At 39.1% G+C, this 24,227-nt stretch overlaps 1 protein-coding gene across 5 annotated transcripts in view; it reads right to left on the bottom strand.

Moving 5' to 3' along the window:
• Positions 1–344: 344 nt before the first annotated feature.
• Positions 345–24,227, bottom strand: part of fam49al (family with sequence similarity 49 member A, like) — a 49,420-nt gene continuing 25,537 nt past the window's right edge. Inside the window, exons 1-11 of one of the 5 annotated variants that reach the window (XM_062990729.1) lie at positions 18,211–18,324; positions 17,798–17,877; positions 8,860–8,981; positions 7,398–7,503; positions 5,362–5,498; positions 5,173–5,250; positions 4,904–5,020; positions 4,675–4,754; positions 3,232–3,358; positions 1,808–1,878; positions 345–703 (exon numbers count right to left, since the gene is read on the bottom strand). In XM_062990729.1, the coding sequence (XP_062846799.1) occupies positions 640–703; positions 1,808–1,878; positions 3,232–3,358; positions 4,675–4,754; positions 4,904–5,020; positions 5,173–5,250; positions 5,362–5,498; positions 7,398–7,503; positions 8,860–8,981; positions 17,798–17,870 (975 nt within the window). In that variant the 5' untranslated portion in view covers positions 17,871–17,877; positions 18,211–18,324 and the 3' untranslated portion in view covers positions 345–639. The other 4 variants (XM_062990731.1, XM_062990730.1, XM_062990728.1 and 1 more) reach the window with 4 other exon arrangements.

Raw genomic sequence — 24,227 nt, 5'->3', positions numbered from 1 at the left:
TAGTTACTGGTTGATTTTTCTAGAGAAATAGCATGATGTGAGCTTTTTAAATCATTGTAACAGGTACTTCATAACATAACATAATAGAGTGCCATACTTAAATTCTGCAGTATGCAATGAGTTAAGCAAGTATTAAAACTTAAATAGAATTGAATGCATGGAAACTGTGGCACTATAAACGCTATACACTATACAACATGAAGCCATTTCCAAACTCTTTAGAATTCTGGGAATTCCATATGTGCAAAAATAATCTGCAGAAGTAGATAATTATAGGAACATTATTTTTGTTTACTGAGCCTAGGAGTTTATTACATGAATTTTAAAATCTGATAAGCCATGGATTTTTGCACTTTAATATAACTACATATATCTTTATATCTCTATAATATTTTCTCATGTTTTTAGAAAATCAAAGACATGATGAATAATTGACAATATAAATACTTTTTCATTTTTCTTTCTCTATTTTTCAGGTTATTGAAATGGACATTTTTCATTTCATTTTTGTAAACAAGGGTGAAACACCCAAGAATGCTTGTTTTCATAGTTTGCTCTGTCAGTAACTTCTATCTTCCAGTTTTCTTTTTCGTTCTTGTTCAGGGTTTTCATCCCTTAAGATCTGAGCATCTTCTCTTCTCATTGTAGCAGAGCACGGATTTGTTTTGAGGTGCTGTCATCGTTTAGATGTCTTGTTGTATACCTGCAAGAAATGTTAGATGTTAGAAGGTTATTACAGAGTACACTAAATTCACAACAAGAATTGTTTGGTATTTAATGCTGCTACTAAGTATGAAGTGAATGCCATCTATGTGGGTATGATAATAGGACCCACAATTCAAGTCAAATTCAAGTCGTCAAATTTATTTGTATAGCACTTTTTACAATAGACATTGTCTCAAAAGAACTTTACAGAATCCAGGACCAACAGACCAAACAAATCCCAAGGGTGACAGTGGCAAGGAAAAACTCCTTTAAAATTACAGGAAGGAACCAGACTCAGCAGAAACCCATCCTCCTTGGGTGGCCTGGAGAATAATTTGAATGAATATGATTTAAAAGTTATAATTAGTGAAAATAATAAACAAGCAATTGTAGTTCATTATTCAGTCCAGTCTGTAATAAAGTCCATAGTAAGTTCTGGACTCTTTTGTGCAGACACAGGGAAGCTAGCACATGCCTCATTCAATCCGCCAAGGCTTTGGGCCTACAGAAATCAGGCTTCCGAATAGAATCAAATGGTGCAGACATGCAATGGAGTAGACACGTCTACTTAATTGATTTAAATCTTTGTTATATGGTCACATTTTCAGGTTACTGACAGAATTTAACAACCATGTATATGTTGCACAAACAATAAATAACAATTGGGTTATAAATCCTCTAGTTTTCATAAAACTTTATAGTCATGGGTGTGGATTCGTAGATGGACAGTAGAGACATGTCTGAAGAGAGTACAGAATTACTTTTTACATACGAATAAGGTGAAACTATGTTTATGTACGACTGTCAGTATCGTAGCTCCTACTGTTTCATTATTTGTTTAATAGTCATGTCATAGTTTTAAATCACTGCACAAGATTTGCTCTTTTACAGAAACTAAAGCTTTTAGTATAATTAAATGTAAAAATGAATTATGGGTTGGGAGAATCTTTGCTAGAGTTGTTTCTAATTCCCAACACTGTTGATACCAAACATTTCCTCATTGTAAAATAAGGACATCTTACATTGACTTTAAAAGCATAAATGTGTGTTGTGTAAACCACAAAGATGCATATGACGCACACACTGACACATTTGTATTTACCTCAGTGCATTCAGCAATCCCTCCACACTGTTTGAAGGCTGCTCTTTCAACACCTTTATGCAGCCCTTCATCTGCACAACACACACACACACACACACACACACACACACACAGAAAAAGAGGGCTTAAAGAAAGGTCAGTCCCTTCAGATCCTCACTCCTACTGTGGTAGTAAGGACCAAATTCTGTCAAAAAGTGCCCTAAAACAATATATCCATCAAGGCCTCGTCATGCCAGGTTTTTGGTTGTGAAATCCCATGTGTAAAATTACAGTAATGTCAATATGATTCCCAACAATAAGTTTGCAATACAAAATCTAAATTTGCATCTGTAACCTATAGCACAACTGTGTTCTGAAGGGGCGATGCTTTATGTTTGTACATAGTTAATCAAAAATGACAGAAGCGCTTACTATAGCAGTATACCGGCTGAGATCAATGAATAACCCGACCACAAATTAATTAACAAAAATGTAGTCACATGGTTTGCAATCAGTCAGCATGCTGAATTAGATTAAAATGTGAAAAGTCTATCATGGTTAAGTGTTTTTATTGTTTAAAGGGAGCAAATTGCTAACAGAGCCTTGTAGATGTGAGACAAACTGCAAGTTGCATTGCATTTATAAAGCTTATAAAAATAAACATAATAAATATTATAATAAATTTCCAAATGACAAGTTATGCATAACTGATATGCTAAGTCTGAGCTATAGTGGTGGACCATTGCTAGATAAATTTAACATTTTTGTGACTTGAATATACAACGATGAGGCGTAACATTATGACCACCTTCCTAATATTGTGTTGGTCTTCCCTTTGCTGCCAAAACAGCCCTGCAACTGTGATGGACTGTGTATTCTGACAACTTTCTATCATAACCAGCATTAACTTCTTCAGCAATTTGAGCTACAGTAGCTCGTCTGTTGGATCGGACCACATGGGCCAGCCTTCGCTCCACACGTGCATCAATGAGTCTTGACCGCCCATGTCCTTGTCGCCAGTTTACTACTGTTCCTTCCTTGGCCCACTTTTGATAGATACTGACCACTGCAGACCGGGAACACCCCACAAGAGCTGCAGTTTTGGAGATGCTCTGACCCAGTCGTCTAGCCATCACAATTTGGCCCTTGTCAAACTCGCTCAAATCCTTACGCTTGCCTATTTTTCCTGCTTCTAACACATCAACTTTGAGGATAAAATGTTCACTTGCTGCCTAATATATCCCACCTACTAACAGGTGCCGTGATGAAGAGATAATCAGTGTTATTCACGTCATCTATCAGTGGTCATAATGTTATGTCTGGTCGGTGTAACGTTCCTGGTATGACCAGGCCTTTACTTTACATCACTGTAGAGAAAGTACCGCAACGTTTAAAAAATGTGTTAAAATGTGTTAATAACTTATTATTATGTAGTCATGTCTTACATCAATCTTGGAGGTTTTAGCGAAGGCACCCACAGGGTGAACATGATCGTAGAGGATAATGACTCCCACCATAACACGCATGCAGAACAGCATAGTGTCTGTGTTGGTGAAACGGCAGCGGTATTCCCTAGAAGAAAAGTCAAACAAAACCAACATTTAAGGAAATTTTTTTGTTGTTTGTTTCTGTGACCTAAGTAAAAAAAAATCCTGAAATAAATTCAATTTCTTAAAGACGTCATATAAAATAATGTCTTAAGCCTTGGTTGTCTTAAGGCCTTGGTTATCAGGTAAGTTTTTAGATACTAGAAAGAATTTACCTTCGTATTTGGTCCCCATGTTCATGTTAAATTTTAGTTTTATTTTATTTTGTAATTTAAAAGAATTGACCAGACTCTGGTCTTCACTGTGGTTCTTATTGGATATGAAATTTGAACAGTAATTTGGAAGCAAAGAATAACTTTCTACAGATAACTTTGACAGCAAAGAAGACAAACCAATGGATCCTCAATTAAATTGTAACTAAACCTTTACTTAATGCCCATATTTGACGTTTTATGCTTGCAAAAGTTAAAAGAGGTGAAAGAGGAAGAGGACAGCCATCAAAAAGATGAATGCATACAATAAGAGGAACAATTACTATTCAAGCATGACTGCCCCTCTGTACAAAGCATGGTACATAAGGAATGCCTATGGCCTGTACTGTACCCTGACTTTAACCCTAATGAACATTTTTTTAATGCATTTTCTACCTTTTCCCCCCAATTTAGTGTAGTCAATTAGTCTTCCACTGCTGGGGATCCCGATTGCATTTAAGGACAGAATATTTGCCTGCTCACACCCCCTGCAACGCATGTGCAGTCTTTGCGGACCCCTTCTTTTACGCCCGGGCTTCGGTGGATTTGCACAAGAGGCTCATCCACTTTCTGCACAGGCGCCTCGGCCTGCTAACCAGGGTCCTTGCACAACATTTGAAGACCCCACCCCACCCACTTAGTCTGGTAATTTTCCCACCCAACAGACACGGTGGCCAATTTAGGTCTGCTGCAGGCACTGCCAATTGTGTCCGCTAGATGGTGCCCAGCCGACCGGTAGCAGAGCCGAGATTCGAACTCTCTGTGCTGGTGTGCTAACGGAATATCATGCTGTGCCACTTGGGCACCTATGATTATTTTTTTTTTTGACTAAAGGGATAAAAATTCATGAAGAGACACAAACAGTTTCAGGAAGTATAGACTGTAATAGCCACAGATAGTGGGGCAGCTCCATATTAATGTAGCAATGGTTTTGGGATGGAATTGTTTATGTGGAACTGATCATTAAACAACATTTGGACCTATACTATACTCCTTAAGAGCCTCAGTATTCCTCATTATTTGATTACCTTTGAACAGAAATATAGTCTTTGACTAATTTTGTGTGTTCTCTTAAAAATGAAGTACTTACGGAGTCTCCAGCATGACCCGACACACACAGGCCATAGTGCTTAGGCAATCGGTGGTGTCCTCGATTGGCAACGTCTTGTTCTACAAAAGACGTACATGATTAATGTTATACTATTAGGAGCCCTCAGAGAACAATAGCATTTAGATTGTATTATTATTGTTATTATTTAATTCATAGCTTAAATCATTTTGACTATACACTTTAAAGTCCATTAGTTTAGAGCACTTGCCTCTGATACAAACTTAGTTGTGGCATTGCTTAAGGTTTTCAGCATGGGTGTGGCTTCAGCATAAAACAGAGACATTCGATTGGCCATTTCGTTATTGACTTCGTTCTCTGCTTCTAACTGCATGAAGGAAATATTGGTTAGTGTGCAGGTTCATAACTCCCAACACGATTCATTTACATAAGCAGGTCTAGCTCAGCAAAAACACACACACAAGAGGACACTGCAGGTGAAAATTCATTATGGCACAACATCTACATAAAGCTCATTACCTGCTGATTGTTCAGGCGATTTCTGCTTATAGTCCTCCTGTAGTAACTGAAGTCATTCTGAATGGCTGGATTTGTCATCTAGGACAGACCATGTAAGTCTTTACTTTCTAAATTCACACCACAACAGCCTCAATGCATCTAAAAAGCACTTATTGTCAGTCAGCTGAGAGTAGAAAAGCGTTTTCTCACCTTTAGCTCGTCAAAGCTGAGAGTGAAGTGCAGGATCTCTGCAAACTGTTTAGCTAGAGCCTGTTCTCTCTCCAGGTGTTGCATGGGAGCATACGGTGGGCTTGTTAACGCCTCCAGCAGGCTACGCAGGGCATTTTCTGCAACATCAAATGTCATATGTCATATAAAGTTCAGTCATTTTCTAAGAAAAGAAGGAAATTCCGACTGATGGACAGACATTTTGAGTCTTTGGGAGCTTTGACTTCTGCAAATTAAATTTCAGTGGCATCTTTTTTGTAACAGAATGATGCTCATTCTACAAGTCAAAAATGAAGTGGCATGCTTGTTTTTTGACAATGAAGTTTGTGTTTCTATAGCATATGCTCTTTCATCACAAAACACAGGGTGGTAATTAAATAACAGTTGAATGTTGCTCTGTGCAAGATGTTTGATAAGTCTTTTATAGTTTAAATACATTTAATACTGTTATTAGCAAACAATGTGTTGGGCATTTTAATAACTACAAGCGTTCTTTAAAAAGTTTCCGCACTTTTTTTTTAAAACTCTATTTATTAAGAATTTCAAAAACAAATTACATTACTTTTCTACATAGTCACCTTTACCATAGTCATACATTTTCTTCCCATTTTCCTCCCAATTCAGTCAATTTGTCTTCCGCTGCTGAAGGATACACGATTGCATTAGAGGGAGCATGTCGCTGCCCACGCCTTTTACGACACGTGCACAGCCCTCCTCTTCTCGCCCTTGCATTCTGCACAGGCGTCTCTTCCGGCAAACAGGGTCCTTAAACAGCGTATGAAGATCCCACCCACACATAGTCCGGTCGTCCGGCCCTAGCAGATACTGTGGCCAATTAGTATCTGCTGCAGGCACTGCCAGTTATGCCCACCAGATGGCGGCCAGAGTTTCGAAACGAGGAGTTCAGAATCACGGCGCTGGTGTGCTAGCGGAATATCCCGCTGCGCCACCTGGGCGCTTCGTACCTTTTTAATGCCAGCAGCAAAAAATGTTTTTGGTTGATCGTGTAGCCACTGATGCACTGCTGCTTACACATTATCATCATCACATGAAAATCTTCTTCCCCTTAAAGCTTCTTTGAGCAGTCCAAAAAGGTGGAAATCAGATGCTAGCTAAATTCGGACTATAAGCTCTCAGTTTCTCAGACACGACCAATTACTACTCATCCCACCCTCACCGTTTCCAACCAAAATTTGAAAGTGCGGAAACTTTTTGAAGTTCCCTCTTATTTAAGGTGTTCTCATATCTATGGATAAACTTAATTTGCATTATTCTTGACCTCAAACATTTAAGGGGGTCAACATTTGGACCATTATCGATGTTAATTTTGTGGTATGAATAATTAGTGCCACCCGGATCTCATGGCCTTGTGATAACTGTTTTTTTTAATTAATGTAAACTATCAGCTTACATTGACATGCCTTAATTCCTTCCCCTCATGCAATATGTAGCAGCTATTCTATAAATAACAAGCTGATGTGTTTTATCTGGAGGCCTGCTGAGAAACTTGACCCCTTTGAGCTGTAAGCTGGGGTCTGGATATGCAGTGAAAGACAGAAGAAGAATAGGATTTGCTTTGAAGAGAAGGGCGGTGGCTAGCTGTGTGCTTTTTAGCAGTCTCATCAGATTGGTGTGTTCGATTAGACATAGGTTTGCTTCTATGGTCCAGATTTTATTTTATTTGTTTTAAGAACATAATGCTTCAAAGTCATGACAGACAAGAGATGGTAGACTAGAAGATATCTGTATTTGAATGTTAAATTCTTATTGTTAAGTATTGGTTGTGAAAGCTCTGCATCCTCTGCACTCAGCCAGATGCTGTAGCCATGGTGATGCTTTGGCCAGGCTCATGGTGCAGGTCCTACACTCTTTTCTCTTTGCCAGAGAAAAGGCACATGCTCCGAGCATCTCTGCACACTGTTATCTGGTTGGCCCAAGCTGTGGGCACACAATCCCACTTGTCCTTTCATCCAAAAATAAACAGCAATTGGCAAAGGAGGAATTTAGCAGCCACTCACCTAACCTGAGGGAAAATTCATAAAATCGCTTAAGCTTGGCCACCAGGGGGCAAACAGCATTCCAGGCTTTCTCCTGAAGCTGGAGGTCATTCGGGTTCTGAATAGCCTGCAGAATGAGACAAACAATATTTAGCCTAAAAGCATGTTAAGCGACCGTTACATTGCCATATGCTTAGATGCTGCTGTGTCCCTACTCCCGTGTCCATGTGATCAGCAAAAACATTAGTTCATTTTTAAGGTGACATTCTTTCTTTAGCATGTCGTTAGTAATACTGTCAGTGAATAAACTTGTAAGCATGCAGAACAGCAGGACGAGAAATTATAGAGCAGCATTCACTTTTATAAGCACCTTTTCTTCAAATAAAATAGAATGCCTTTATTTGTCATATATACATATACAGATGTACAGTAGAATTAAATTATTTCTTCGCATATCCGAGCTTGTTTGGAAGCTGGGGTCAGAGTGCAGGGTCAGAGGGTTAAGGGCCTTGCTCAGGGGTCCAACAGTGGCTGCATGGCAGAGCTAGTATTTTGAACTCTTAACCTTTCAGTTGATATCCCAAAGCCCTACCCACTAGGCTACCACAGTCCCTAGTCCCTACCTGTTCTACCCTATTTCCTCCTTACCACAGTCCCTACCTGCCAAGAGTAAAATTGGTAAGGTAGCTAGTTTTATTTTGCTTTGTTTTGTGTGTTTTCATATTTGATAAAGCAAATTCAACTTAGACACTGATTTTTATCTAAATATGCAGTACAACAAACTATTTCATTAAGCAGTGTGATAATTGTTGGTGCACTCACTCACTTTCCTAACCACTTATTCAATTTGGGTCGCGCGGTGGGTAGCTAGAGCCTATCCCAGCTTTTAATGGGCGCAAGGCATACAGTAACACCCTGGACAGGGCGCCAGTCCATCGCAGTGCAGACACACACACACACATACACACACATACACACACCCATTCACCTATAGGGCAATTCAGTGTCTCCAATTAACCAATTAACAAACCCAGGACCTTTCTGCTTTGAGATGACAGTGCTACCCACCGAGCCACCGTGACGCCCTTTGTTGGTGCAAAGAAAACATTACAATTTTTTAATAAATAAGCTTTGCGTATTGGATTGAACTTTGAGTTTAAATGGGATCTTAGAAAACAGTGGCTACATACATATAAACTATATAAGAAAGATTATGCATGTTGTGTTATGGACAACAGTGCTGTATGGGGGAACAGACATCAAAAGCAGTGAAAGTCCTTAGTCCATGATAGTTAAATACTCCTTGCTGACTTTTAAAACTTTGTTTTTAAATGTAGTTAAATTAAAGTGTCTGCCATCTTTAATCTACATGAACTAAGAGCTTGCAACCAGACATATAAACCAAATACTGTAATAGAAAAAAAATTATTTATGTAAGTTGTACTGAACGGTTAACATTTCTAATACCATGATGCATCTTCACCTCTCTTATTTCTTGCCCTGCTCCATTGTACGACTGTAACTCTGCTAGTATCCCATGAGCCTCCTCTAGCACGGCGCTGACTTGATTCCACACAGCCGTTTCTGCCTCTGTAGGCTGGGCATCTGTACGAGTGAAGGGTAGATCAAACATGGATGTCAAAATTCATGCAAGTCAATATGAATTAAAGTCACTGCCAGTGTTCTATCTGATTAATGTTCGTCTGGCCACCTGGATTATTTATAACCTTATCGCTTGTATGTTCAGCCAATAGTTTCAGGGTTAACTGGCCCTGTAGTTTCATTATCATTGATTTACATTAATGGAAGTGAGCCAAAACCACACCCATTTCCTGGTGCTGAGAAAAGCTACTTAAAAATTCTGAAGAGATAGAGTTTCCACACAGGTTTTTTATTCTGGTCATGATATTGTTCCATTACCTCTGGTTTTGACATGCTGAAAGAAAGCTTTCCAAAGGCATTAACAGTTTTTTTATTTCTTCATTTTTTTTCAATCCACAGAGATTACATTGGTAATAACGTTGGTAATTTAAAACTTGGAATTCATCAGGAGGATTTAGATTATATGAGCGTGGATGGGGGATTTGCTGTAATTTGGAATTGCTTTCAGGAGAATATAGGGAAATGAGAAAATTAACAAATTCATTTTAAAAGTCTGCACTGGGCATGACTAAAACAAGACATATGTCAGTCATACAACTTAATATGCCCACCTTTCTGTTTATTCATATGAATTCATCTGCTTTTTGGCTAAATATGGCAAAACTAATGCTGGCTAATACATTTACATTTTCAGCATTTAGCAGATGCCTTTTATCCAAAGTGACTTAGAATTGAGACTGTATACATTACAAGCAGTTGAAGGTTAAGGGCCTTGCTCATGGGTCCAACAGTGGCAAGCTGGCAGATGTGGGGCTTGAACCAGTGAACCAGTTACTAGTCCTGTACTTTAACCGCTGAGCTACCACTGCCCACATGGTACATACATATACAATACATGATTTAAAATGTATTCAGTTTCCTAAGCATTTTGCACTTAAAAAAAGAACGTGTCCTTCTAGTTCAAGTATAGTCCTGACCTTTGCAGTGTGGTCGTACTTTCAGACTTTTTTTTTGATAACTCTGTTACAAGGTGTGTTAAATGCTTTTAAATAAAATTTTCTCTAGATCTGTGCTTCTCTTTCCTGGCTTGTTTTGTTGCTCTTTGACTTTATTAATACCATACAGTTAGACATGGAAAAACAGATACTGAGTAAAATATTAAAGTAATGTTGGTTTTTAAATTGTATTCTTGCATTTCCCCCTTTTCTTCCCAATCTAGTCATATCCAGTTCTCCAATTGTAACTTCTTTTTCCATTGCAGACTACTATCATCTGCCCCTTCTGCCACAAGTGCAGTTGTCGACCACTTCTTTTCACCTGCCAGAGATGCTTTTTGCAGCTAAATGTTTATATATATATATTATATATATCATTATATTATTAAACAGTATATAGGGCATCATTGCATTGTATATTAGACATACAGTGTATCACAAAAGTGAGTACACCCCTCACATTTCTGCAAATATTTTATTATATCTTTTCATGGGACAACACTATAGAAATAAAACTTGGATATAACTTAGAGTAGTCAGTGTACAACTTGTATAGCAGTGTAGATTTACTGTCTTCTGAAAATAACTCAACACACAGCCATTAATGTCTAAATGGCTGGCAACATAAGTGAGTACACCCCACAGTGAACATGTCCAAATTGTGCCCAAAGTGTCAATATTTTGTGTGACCACCATTATTATCCAGCACTGCCTTAACCCTCATGGGCATGGAATTCACCAGAGCTGCACAGGTTGCTACTGGAATCCTCTTCCACTCCTCCATGATGACATCACGGAGCTGGTGGATGTTAGACACCTTGAACTCCTCCACCTTCCACTTGAGGATGCGCCACAGGTGCTCAATTGGGTTTAGTCCATCACCTTTACCTTCAGCTTCCTCAGCAAGGCAGTTGTCATCTTGGAGGTTGTGTTTGGGGTCGTTATCCTGTTGGAAAACTGCCATGAGGCCCAGTTTTCGAAGGGAGGGGATCATGCTCTGTTTCAGAATGTCACAGTACATGTTGGAATTCATGTTTCCCTCAATGAACCGCAGCTCCCCAGTGCCAGCAACACTCATGCAGCCCAAGACCATGATGCTACCACCACCATGCTTGACTGTAGGCAAGATACAGTTGTCTTGGTACTTCTCACCAGGGTGCCGCCACACATGCTGGACACCATCTGAGCCAAACAAGTTTATCTTGGTCTCGTCAGACCACAGGGCATTCCCGTAATCCATGTTCTTGGATTGCTTGTTTTCAGCAAACTGTTTGCTGGCTTTCTTGTGCGTCAGCTTCCTTCTGGGATGACGACCATGCAGACCGAGTTGATGCAGTATGTTGCGTATGGTCTGAGCACTGACAGGCTGACCTCCCACGTCTTCAACCTCTGCAGCAATGCTGGCAGCACTCATGTGTCTATTTTTTAAAGCCAACCTCTGGATATGACGCCGAACACGTGGACGCAACTTCTTTGGTCGACCCTGGTGAAGCCTGTTCCGAGTGGAACCTGTCCTGGAAAACCGCTGTATGACCTTGGCCACCATGCTGTAGCGCAGTTTCAGGGTGTTAGCAATCTTCTTATAGCCCAGGCCATCTTTGTGGAGAGCAACAATTCTATTTCTCACATCCTCAGAGAGTTCTTTGCCATGAGGCGCCATGTTGAATATCCAGTGGCCAGTATGAGAGAATTGTACCCAAAACGCCAAATTTAACAGCCCTGCTCCCCATTTACACCTGGGACCTTGACACATGACACCAGGGAGGGACAACGACACATTTGGGCACAATTTGGACATGTTCACTGTGGGGTGTACTCACTTTTGTTGCCAGCCATTTAGACATTAATGGCTGTGTGTTGAGTTATTTTCAGAAGACAGTAAATCTACACTGCTATACAAGCTGTACACTGACTACTCTAAGTTATATCCAAGTTTCATGTCTATAGTGTTGTCCCATGAAAAGATATAATGAAATATTTGCAGAAATGTGAGGGGTGTACTCACTTTTGTGATACACTGTATACCCTTCCCCTTTTTCAATTGTAGGGCTGAATATATTGCTTTGTAAAACAAATACAGTGTAAGCAATTGAGGTTTAAGGGCCTCAGGTACCCAACAATGGCTTGGTGGTTGGGGGGTTTAAACCAGCAGCCTTCAGATTACTAGTCCAGTGTCTTAACTACTGAGCTACTACTTCTATAATAATGCATCAAAACATCATTATGTGAATTTTGACAATTATTAGATTATCATTATATTTGAATTGACATCATTAAGCAGATACTTTTATCTAAAAAGCTTTTATCCAATGTGACCATATACAGTCCAAGCAGTGGACACCTGGCGGTGGTTCGGCTTGAATCCACAACCTTCTGATTGCTTGTCCGGTACCACTGCACTACCAGGGTTCACTATTATTTATCATGGAGCTATTTACATTTCTTTTTTTTTTTAACATTTATTTAAAAAAAGCTATGCAATTCAGAAAAGTAACTCAGAATCAGAACCTTCATGTTATAATAGGGTGTAGCTGGAGATTTTAAATTGTAAAATATTAAAGTAAATATTATGCCAAATTAGTATTTTAGTCCTTAATACGGTCTGGCATAATTACCCCTGTTATATATCACTTGTTGCTTTTCTCTTGTACTCGATCTTTGCCAGTATGAGTGGACACAGTTGGGAATAGTGTCACTGAGCTATCAGCTGTGTAAACATGTGACACTGCTTACCCAAGTGTATACACACAGCCTCCCACATAAACACAATTTATTATGCATTCTTTTACTTTGGACTTTTAATCTTTGCTGTTTGTTGTATAATTAAGAATCTTCCTAAGGGCCTTTAATTTTAACACTTTAAAATGTATTCAAAATTGGTCATATTAATTTCAAGGTGAAGTCAAAATCTTAGGCACACTTGTACAAGACATTTACAGTATGTCAAGGCAGTCTTGGAATTTTTTATTTTGTTTATGAATTTTCTCCCACTTTCTCCCAATTTAGCATAGTCAGTTTGTCTTCTGCTGCTGGTGGATCCCCGATTGCAGTCAAGGTGGGCATATTGCTGCTCATGCCTCCTCCGACCTGCGCGGAACCCTTTTTCACTCATGCACTCTGCACAGGAACCTCTTTATCTGTCAATCAGGGTCCCTAGACAGCATTTAAAAACCCCACCCACATAGTCCGGTCATCCGGCCCTAGCAGAACCTTGTCTGCTGCAGGCACTGCCAGATGCCCGCTAGATGGCGCCCAGTTGACCTGTGGCAACGAGGAGTTCGGAATCTCGGCGCTGGTGTCTTAGTGGAATATCCTGCTGCACCACCTGGGTGCCAGTCTTGGGATTTTAATGTATGTTTTATTTTGATGTAAATAATTATTTGAAACACATACCTTTTAGTCCTAATTATTATCAAATTGTAGTTATTTTATACCGACTCAAAAAGATAAATATAAAATAATTTGGGTTAATTTGACTATTAGACCTGTTCATATGGGCACAAAGATGTCGCCAGTTTTAGAACATTTATTTTAATAATATTATATTGCGGCTACAGAAATGAGACCTCTGGTCGAGGGGTCTCCACATTTAGGTCATTGTTTGTCTATCCATTGGTGATCCACCCTCTGTGAGAATCCACTGCTGGCAGGTGAAAAGTAATGGCTTATGACTGCACAGATCAGTGTGATAGTCTGCAGCTCTGCTCAGGTGGTATACATAGCATGAGAGTTGCAATGGGAAATTGGAATTAACTAGATTGGGAGAAAAAGAGAAAAATGTCCCCCCTCCCCATGTTACAAAATTAATAATGTGTAGGCTGTCACAAGATGTCATAATAGTTCCACTGCAGAAACTGTTAATAAGGAAGAAAAACATTCAAATTATGAACTGTTGTAGAGTATTTGTAATTACAGTTTATACACTTTATCTTTCAGCGAAGAGAAATACAAGCTGTCAAAGCTGTTAATAGCAGACTTTAATTTGACAGCAGTGCATTGTTTTTGTTTCTCAGGCTGATGAGTCAAGTCATAGAAAAAGTCCAGATTGTAAGAACGGAAGAAGCCGTGAGACAGTTCACTATTTTTTTGTTGCACTGGGTGGAGCACAAAACAACACAAAAACGTACAGAACAGAGCATTACCACTTCCCATGTTCCTCTTACACAATATGTGTGGTTTTACTTTTAGTGTAAATGAATAAAGAGCACAATGATGTTGAGCTAGGGCTGCAAAAAGAATGCAATTTTTATGATCACAGTTGGTGACTTAATTCAGATAACAAAAGTTATTTAGCAATTTTTTTGTTTTAAAATATTTTAAAGAACCTTGTTATTCAAAGATTTGTAAAGCAGTGTATAGTTATGATTTATTAATGATTTTAAAATGATACAGGTTCACAAACATATTGTGAGTTACACACACATTGTGAGAAGTTAATGCTGATTGCTTGTTTCAGTATTTAGAATGTGGGCTTACTTTTACTAAAGTGCATCTTAAACAATTTTGCACACAAGCAACTTAAAAGAAACATTAAAACTATGAAAATCTTCTCCAAAATGGGACATTTTTAGTTAGCCATTATTAAGAGTATTTAATTTCATATTAATTACATTGATGTAAGGATTGAACACGTGAGTGGTTTCATTCAACTGAGGTACTTTTTCCGTCTCTTGTCTATATTTCTGTTACTGCCTTACACACACTCTCAAGTAATGATTTTACATAACCTTTAAACTTTAAACAATGTTTTAGCTTTTGCAATTACAACTGTTTAAGTTTTAGATTAAAGTCTGAGGCGGGCACTCAGGGGGAACAAAGATCTATTTCGCTATCCCACCACCACTGAGATCTGGTTGGGTGTCTACACAGACATGATTGCCTATGTCTGGGAGGAGGGAACGAGAGCTGGCCGAAGCCATGCGATAGATTAGTGCACTGTCCAGCGTGTTCCTGCCTTTTGCCCAGTGTTTCCCCAGGAAAACACGTTAATGCATTGGTGCATACACTAAAAATAGAAAAGTAGAAAAATAGTATTGGTGCATAAATATACAAACCCCATTTCCAGGGACAAAAGAACACTATGTGATTTGTTAATTCTCTTAAATCTTTTAAGCAGAAAGAGAAGATTTCCAATTTTTACTGATTAACTTAATTCTGTTTTGTAAAAATATACACATTTAGAATTTGATGGCTGCAACACACTCAAAAAAGTTGGTACAAGAAAGAAATAGAAGTTACAGTGGTTTGAAACATTCCACAATAAGCAGGTGAATTGGTAGCAGGTGAAGGAACCATGATTGGGTATAAAAAGAGGATCTATATAAGCAATGATGGGTCATGGCTCACCACTTCCACCACCGAAATTTACATTTACATTTTCTGCATTTAGCAGATGCTTTCTATCAAAGCGTTCTGAGACAGTATCCTATTCAAACAATTGAGAGTTAAGGGTCTTGCTCAAGGTCCCAACATTGGCAACCTGGCAGTAGTGAGTCTTGAACCAGCAACCTTTTGATTACTAGTCCAGTATCCTAATCACTAGGCTCCAACTGCTCCAACTCTGTGTAGAGTAAGACCTGAAACCAATGATGAATGTGCTTGAACTTTAAACCCTCGGACAGCATTGCATGCTTCTGTTAAAAATATAGCCATGTGGGCTCTGGAGTGTTGTCACTTAACACAGTCTCTTGCTGCATCAAGAAATGCACGATGAAACTCTAATTCTCCAAGAGTTTACATTTTAGCTTGCTTTTGGGAAATGCAGGCATGAAGTTCTCCTTATCAAAGACCAAAAGGACCATCCAGAATGTTATCAGTAAAAGATGCAAAAGCCAACATCTGTCATGGTATTGGGGTGCATCAGTGACCACAGCATAGGATACTTGAATATGTGTGAAGGTACCATTAACATGACGGTGTATATTGGGATTTTAGAGAGCTGCCATCAAGACTTCTTTTCTTGGGTAGACCATGATTATTTCAGCAAGACAAAGTCAGGCCTTATTCTGTGCGTGCTACAACGTGTCTTCATAGACAGAGTGCTTGTGCTTAATCTGCCTCCTATTGAAAATGTATAGTGCATCATGAAGAGGAGAATCAGACAACAGTGACCACAAACTTTGAGCAGTTAAACTCTTGTAGCAAGTCTTATTGATAAAAAAGGTGATGGAACACAGTGCTCAACATGCTTCTGTCACAACTTTGGTGAGTGTGTAGCAGGCAACAAATTCTAAATAAGTCAGTAAAAACACTGGAAATCTTTTCTTTCTACTTTTGTCGTTAACAAATCACAGATTCTTCCCAGTGTCCCAACTTTTTTGAAAATGCTGTTTGTAAATGTATTATATAATATGTTCAACATTATATACACCGATCAGCCATAACATTAAAACCACCTCCTTGTTTCTACAATCACTGTCCATTTTACATGCTCCACTTTGTTAGCCCCCCTTTATGCTGTTCTTCAATGGTCAGGACTCTCTCAGGACCACTACAGGGTAGGTATTACTTGGGTGGTGGATCATTCTCAGCACTGCAGTGACACTGACATGGTGGTGGTGTGTAAGTGTGTGTTGTGCTGGTATGAGTGGATAAGACACAGCAGCGCTGATGGAGTTTTTAAACACCCCACTGTCCCTGCTGGACTGAGAATAGTCCACCAACCAAAAATATTCAGCCAACAGCGCCCCATGGGCAGCGTCTTGTGACCACTGATGAAGGTCTAGAAGATGACCAACTCAAACAGCAGCAATAGATGAGCGATCGTCTCTGACTTTACATCTACAAGGTGGAACAACTAGGTAGGAGTGTCTAATAGAGTGGACAGTGAGTGGACACGGTATTTAAAAACTCCATCAGTGCTGCTGTGTCTGATTCACTCATATCAGCACAACACACACTAACACACCACCACCATGTCAGTGTCACTACAGTGCTGAGAATCATCCACCACCTAAATGATACCTGCTCTGTGGTGGTCCTGACCATTGAAGAACAGGGTGAAAGCAGGCTAAAAAAGTATGTAGAGAAACAGATGGACTACAGTCAGTAATTGATAAGTGGAGCTAATAAAATGGACAGGTGGTTTTAATGTTATGGCTGATCAGTGTATGTTCAGCAAAATCCAGATCCTTGGCATAGTTGTTATTATGCAGTCCTAGCTCTGTCTTAAAACTAATTTGATCTGTAGATGATAAACTGAGTTTAAGTAGCCTAAAGGCTGATTAGATAGCAGCCTTTCTAATGGTGTCTCATAAACATGGAGTTGGTGTAGCATCAGAGAGATGTTAGAGGTAAGGCTGGTACAATACTGGAGGGTCTTGAAAATGAGGATTGGTTATTTGGAGAGGAAAGAAGTGTTAGGGAGTAAAAAGGAGAACAGAGAAAAAAGACATTTCTGTTGCAGTCGAGCCTTTATTCTACTTTCACAATGAATACACAAACTCGCTTCTCTTGCACACTCACACGTCCACCCACACACAGTTTCCGGTCATACAGACAATTAACCTGATAATAGATAAAAGGAAAGTATTAAAGAGGAAAAATTAAGTTACAATGGGTACAATTAGCTTGCATACATGCATCCATCTGTCCAACTATGCATGGCATTCTTGAGATATGTAATGCCTGTTTTTATATAATAGACCTGTAAGTGGTTAGAGTATTGGTCAAAAGATCAGCACACTGAAACTCTTGAATGCCAGTAATGTATGCACAGAGGAGGAGGAGGAGACCAGGAAATGAAACCTGAGATGAACACAAACGGGGACAAACAATGCGACAAAACAGAAGCAAAACTCAAAAATAAGAAGCAGATGATCTCACGTTCAAAGTCAAGGAAAACTATTTGGCCATGCTCAAGTTCGGCGCAAGCCAGCACTTTCAGGAGATTCCCCATGAGCCCCCTGGAACAGAAAGAAGGGAGAGGTATGGGTGATGAAGGGTCATGGATATACATGTGGTGCATGTGCAGATATGTTTGGAATCGGGGTGCATACAGGGCGTAGGGTATGGATGGAATGGATTCAGTAGTGCTCATAAGACCTGGAAGGCTTGAGCTTGTGGTGTGATGTCATGGTAAACAGTGAAACGCGTTTTTCCTCTTCCAAACAAATGCATGCACCAACAGAACCTTCTCCAATCCATCACACAGCCTTCTCCAATCCAACCTCGGCACATCCACCCCGATCTCTCTCACACACTGACACATGACTCACCACACAGCCGTCATCACTTACTTTCAAAGTCCAGAAAAAAATGTGGACAGTTCTCTAAATCCTTGCCAAGGACCTTAATGAGGTTCCCCATGGCCGGCAAACCTGGCAAGGAAGAGGAAAGATGCATACAGTACAAAGCCGTATAATAATTTTTTAAACAGTTTAAAGACATTTCCACTTTACATTTAAAAATAGAAAATAAATAGGAAACTTTTAGTTTCACTTCTTGTACATTTTGGTAACCAACAGTAATATTAACAATAATAATAATAATAATGATACCCTTTATACTGTAAAACACTTCTTATTTGTATTCCAAAAATAATATAAGTGCCTTATAATAAACATTTAGAAAACATTTAGCAAATAATAAAGACTATATAAAGATATAATAAAGATATAAATTCTCTGACAACCTCATAAATGTTAGAATTATGTATGATGACATAAAAGACCCAATAAATATAAAACAATTTGTTTAAATTGTCAGCCTCATGTGCTTCCAGAGATATATAAGAAATAAATAGCTAAGAGCATTTACAGCTTACAACATGATTAGCAGGACTTTGTGGTCAGTGCAGAACAGAACTGAAAGCCGAGGTCACCGATTCTGCTATTTTATTATTTTAAGGTAAGGTCACAAGTGTCAGTGTTCTAAACTAGATGAGGTTTTTTTTAAAGACATAGCAGGGTAGTCTGCAAGCAACATGTTGCATTAGTGCAATCTGAAATTTATCAATGCATGTACCAAATTTCTTATTCTTCAATTGTAATATGCCATTTTTAGGATATTAACTTGGAGTTAAAAAGTTTACATACACTTGTAGGGTAGGTGTAAATTAAAACAGCCTCCAAAATAGGCATCATAAAACTCAACTAAAATGTATTGCATATTACATGGACAAAACACAGCAGAGGCAAAAGCATTTCCATTGCAAGGGCGCCTCTAAACCAATAGCAATCTAACCTTACTAAGCAAAAACCTTACTTGACTATGGACAGCATACCCCTACGCTTTAGCAGCTTTAATTCAAACCTGTTTAGCTGGTTCCTTATTTACATTTGATCCATCTAAACAAATTTCCTCTTAGCGTAAAGTAACAGTTTATACAGTGGGGGAAATAAGTATTTGATCCCCTGCTGATTTTGTAAGTTTACCCCCTTACAAAGACTTGAACAGCCTATAATTTTTATGGAAGGTTTATTTTAACAGAGAGAGACAGAATATCAACAAAAAATCCAGAAAAACCAAAAAAACATTAAATAAAAGTTATAAATTAATTTGTATTTAATTAAGGGAAATAAGTATTTGATCCCCTACCAACCAGCAAGAATTCTGACCCCCACAGACCGGTTATGTGCCCATGAGGCACACAAATTAGTCCTGTCCCTGTATAAAAGACTCCTGTCACAGAATCAGTTTCTTCCGTTCAAATCTCTCGACCACCATGGGCAAGACTAAAGAGCTATCAAAGGACGTCAGGGACAAGATTGTAGACCTGCACAAGGCTGGAATGGGCTACAAGACCATCAGCAAGAAGCTTGGTGAGAAAGAGACCACTGTTGGAGCTGGGAGCAGAGAAATGCTGGATATGACCCCAAGAACACCATCCCCACCGGGCATTTCTTTGCCTCCAAACACGGCGAGTGGAGTTGATGCCAAAGAGCTCAATTTTGGTCTCATCTGACCATATCACATTCTCCCAAGCTTTCTCTGAATCATTCAGGTGTTCATTGGCAAACTTCAGACGGGCCTGTACATGAGCCTTCTTGAGCAAAGGGACTTTGTGGGCACTGCAGGATCTCAATCCATTACGGCGAAGTGTGTTACCAATGGTTTTCTTGGTGACTGTGCTCCCAGCTCCCTTGAGATCATTGACAAGCTCCTCCCGTGTAATTCTGGACTGACCTCACCTTTCTCAGAATCATTCTTACCCCACCAGGTGAGATCTTGCATGGAGCTCCAGAGTGAGGGTGATTGACTGTGATCTTGTATTTCTTCCATTTTCGAATGATCGCACCAACAGTGGTCTCTTTCTCACCAAGCTTCTTGCTGATGGTCTTGTAGCCCATTCCAGCCTTGTGCAGGTCTACAATCTTGTCCTTGACGTCCTTTGATAGCTCTTTGGTCTTGCCCATGGTGGTCGAGAGATTTGAATGGAAGAAACTGATTCTGTGACAGGAGTCTTTTATACAGGGACAGGACTAATTTGTGGGCCTTTTGTTTAAACCTTTATTTAATGTTTTTTTTCTGGATTTTTTGTTGATATTCTGTCTCTCTCTGTTAAAATAAACCTTCCATAAAAATTATAGACTGTTCAAGTCTTTGTAAGGGGGTAAACTTACAAAATCAGCAGGGGATCAAATACTTATTTCCCCCACTGTACATGTACAGTGTATCACAAAAGTGAGTACACCCCTCACATTTATGCAAATATTTTATTATATCTTTTCATGGGACAACACTATAGAAATAAAACTTGGATATAACTTAGAGTAGTCAGTGTACAACTTGTATAGCAGTGTAGATTTACTGTCTTCTGAAAATAACTCAACACACAGCCATTAATGTCTAAATGGCTGGCAACATAAGTGAGTACACCCCACAGTGAACATGTCCAAATTGTGCCCAAAGTGTCAATATTTTGTGTGACCACCATTATTATCCAGCACTGCCTTAACCCTCCTGGGCATGGAATTCACCAGAGCTGCACAGGTTGCTACTGGAATCCTCTTCCACTCCTCCATGATGACATCACGGAGCTGGTGGATGTTAGACACCTTGAACTCCTCCACCTTCCACTTGAGGATGCGCCACAGGTGCTCAATTGGGTTTAGTCCATCACCTTTACCTTCAGCTTCCTCAGCAAGGCAGTTGTCATCTTGGAGGTTGTGTTTGGGGTCGTTATCCTGTTGGAAAACTGCCATGAGGCCCAGTTTTCGAAGGGAGGGGATCATGCTCTGTTTCAGAATGTCACAGTACATGTTGGAATTCATGTTTCCCTCAATGAACTGCAGCTCCCCAGTGCCAGCAACACTCATGCAGCCCAAGACCATGATGCTACCACCACCATGCTTGACTGTAGGCAAGATACAGTTGTCTTGGTACTTCTCACCAGGGCGCCGCCACACATGCTGGACACCATCTGAGCCAAACAAGTTTATCTTGGTCTCGTCAGACCACAGGGCATTCCAGTAATCCATGTTCTTGGACTGCTTGTCTTCAGCAAACTGTTTGCGGGCTTTCTTGTGCGTCAGCTTCCTTCTGGGATGACGACCATGCAGACCGAGTTGATGCAGTGTGCGGCGTATGGTCTGAGCACTGACAGGCTGACCTCCCACGTCTTCAACCTCTGCAGCAATGCTGGCAGCACTCATGTGTCTATTTTTTAAAGCCAACCTCTGGATGTGACGCCGAACACGTGGACTCAACTTCTTTGGTCGACCCTGGCGAAGCCTGTTCCGAGTGGAACCTGTCCTGGAAAACCGCTGTATGACCTTGGCCACCATGCTGTAGCTCAGTTTCAGGGTGTTAGCAATCTTCTTATAGCCCAGGCCATCTTTGTGGAGAGCAACAATTCTATTTCTCACATCCTCAGAGAGTTCTTTGCCATGAGGTGCCATGTTGAATATCCAGTGGCCAGTATGAGAGAATTGTACCCAAAACACCAAATTTAACAGCCCTGCTCCCCATTTACACCTGGGACCTTGACACATGACACCAGGGAGGGACAACGACACATTTGGGCACAATTTGGACATGTTCACTGTGGGGTGTACTCACTTATGTTGCCAGCCATTTAGACATTAATGGCTGTGTGTTGAGTTATTTTCAGAAGACAGTAAATGTACACTGCTATACAAGCTGTACACTGACTACTCTAAATTATATCCAAGTTTCATGTCTATAGTGTTGTCCCATGAAAAGATATAATGAAATATTTGCAGAAATGTGAGGGGTGTACTCACTTTTGTGATACACTGTATGTATTCTTCTGAACCAGCAGTTTTCTATTTACGGTTCACTTTGTAAACCTCCCCTCTGACACAAAAGTTAGTCACAGAAAATAAACATTTTAAGCAGAGATTCTATGATACTGTAATTAGTTAATAATTAACACTTTGAACACTTTAGAAACCTTTGTCATTAAAACAGTTGGTCAGTTTATCTACAAATGCAAGTTACAACTCTACTATGCAAAGCTTTATCCAAATATCAATATCACCCAGAAATGCTGCAGACTCTTTCTGGTGGACTGGTGCAAAGTGGAAATGTGCTGTATACCTTTTACATTGTTTATGAAAATAATGGCTACTGTGTTCTGGGTGCCAAAGAGGAAAAAGCCTATCATAACTGTAACCAATGCAAATTTCAAAAGCCAAAATCTGTTACAGTATGGGTAACCTGCACATTTGTAGGCTGAGGCATACATGTGCTTTATGGGGCAGCATTTGCTGTAATCTAGATGTTATCATACTTAATGTAAATCATAACTAATATAAATTAATTCTATTAAGTGATACTTTACTGAAATTTCAACAAATTCGGACACAGTTCCGACATGTTTAGCGTTCTTCTTTTACAATGTAATTCATATACAAACAGGAAGTACCAGTAACTATCCTCCTCTACCCTCCTATTATTTAGTTAGACATGTATAAATAATGCTGTAAAATCAGCACCTAGCTGAATTTTTTGTTTTAATAAATTTAGATGATTTATTGTTGTCTTCTAGCTGTATCCAAGAACAGATTTTTACCTCTGGCTCATGCAGGTAATTTATATACACTATGCATGATCAAAATTGCATGAGAATTGTCTGCAACATTGTAGTATTAAAGCTTCCTGAGCTGGAATGGACATACAAATAAGTGCACTGTGTTTATGTGGGGCTGTTTGCAACTTTTTACTGCCAAAGATTTTAATTGTATTAAAATAATGTTATTATGTTGCATTATATTTAGTATATTTCTGTGACTACTTAAGTTTGTTGCAATGTAGCAGTTGTGGATGTGTACTTCAAAATAATACAGTAACTAATTGTTTTAAAATTGAAATTGTAATAGTAGTTTCTTAGCAATTAATACTGAGTAATAATTTTCCTCTGTAGTAATGGTAACTAATATTAAATATTCTTTGTCAGTTATTGAGAGGTTAGTATGAAATGAGTGGATCTAGGGTTAACAACTCTCACAAACCACATATGGAACATAAATAATCATACAATAATTTTTTATGTGTTCTGGGCCATATGCTGCCCACGGGACACAGGTTGCCTGGAGTAATAAAAAACCTATAAATAAAATCCACAATAAATTATATAGAGTATACTCTGCTGGGTGACCTTTTAATAAAGTCACCTGATAGCATGGCCCTACTTTAGGCCATTTGAAAAGGTCACGTACCATAAAAATGTAATTAAAGCAGGGTTAAAATGCGTTCAGATTTCTGTATTTATAAGCTTGTAAAATGATGTGAATCTAAATGCACCCCAAAAGTAGCGCTGGTACATCTGAAGCTTTTATTATTCATAAAAATACTAAGGGGGTCCTCACATCATCAAATAACTAAGTTAGTAGTTATCACGCAGTTGAGAATACACTTTACAGAAGACATTTTTAATGTTGGATATAAAAAACACAGTCATGCTGAGGCAGAGAAGTGCCTTTGCAAAAGTGTGGCCACAAAATGGGAAGCATATAATTTATATATACTGTTTTTAGCAGACTCTTTTATTTGAAGTGACTTATAATTGTGACTGATTCAATGCAAGCAGAGGATTAAGAGTCGTGCTTAGGGACCCAAAGTTAGCAGCTTGGTGGTAATGGGGCATGAACCAGCAACCTTCTGATCACTAGACCAGTGGTCTTGATAATTAAGAAGAGTGTCAGGTACACTCATACAGCCAAAAAAAATAACTGAATGTGATTTGAAGTTTGTTTTTGTTAATTTTTTGACAGTATCTTAACAAAAATATAACAGAGAACCAAAACTGGTCTTTGAAAAAAGGCACAATAAAGCCCCATTTCCATTATAT

This window comes from Trichomycterus rosablanca, chromosome 2 (genome assembly GCF_030014385.1).
Source record: "Trichomycterus rosablanca isolate fTriRos1 chromosome 2, fTriRos1.hap1, whole genome shotgun sequence".
In the NCBI taxonomy this organism is placed as follows: domain Eukaryota; kingdom Metazoa; phylum Chordata; class Actinopteri; order Siluriformes; family Trichomycteridae; genus Trichomycterus; species Trichomycterus rosablanca.
The sequence above is the reverse complement of the archived record's forward strand: the minus strand, read 5'-3'. Positions and strand labels throughout refer to the sequence as shown.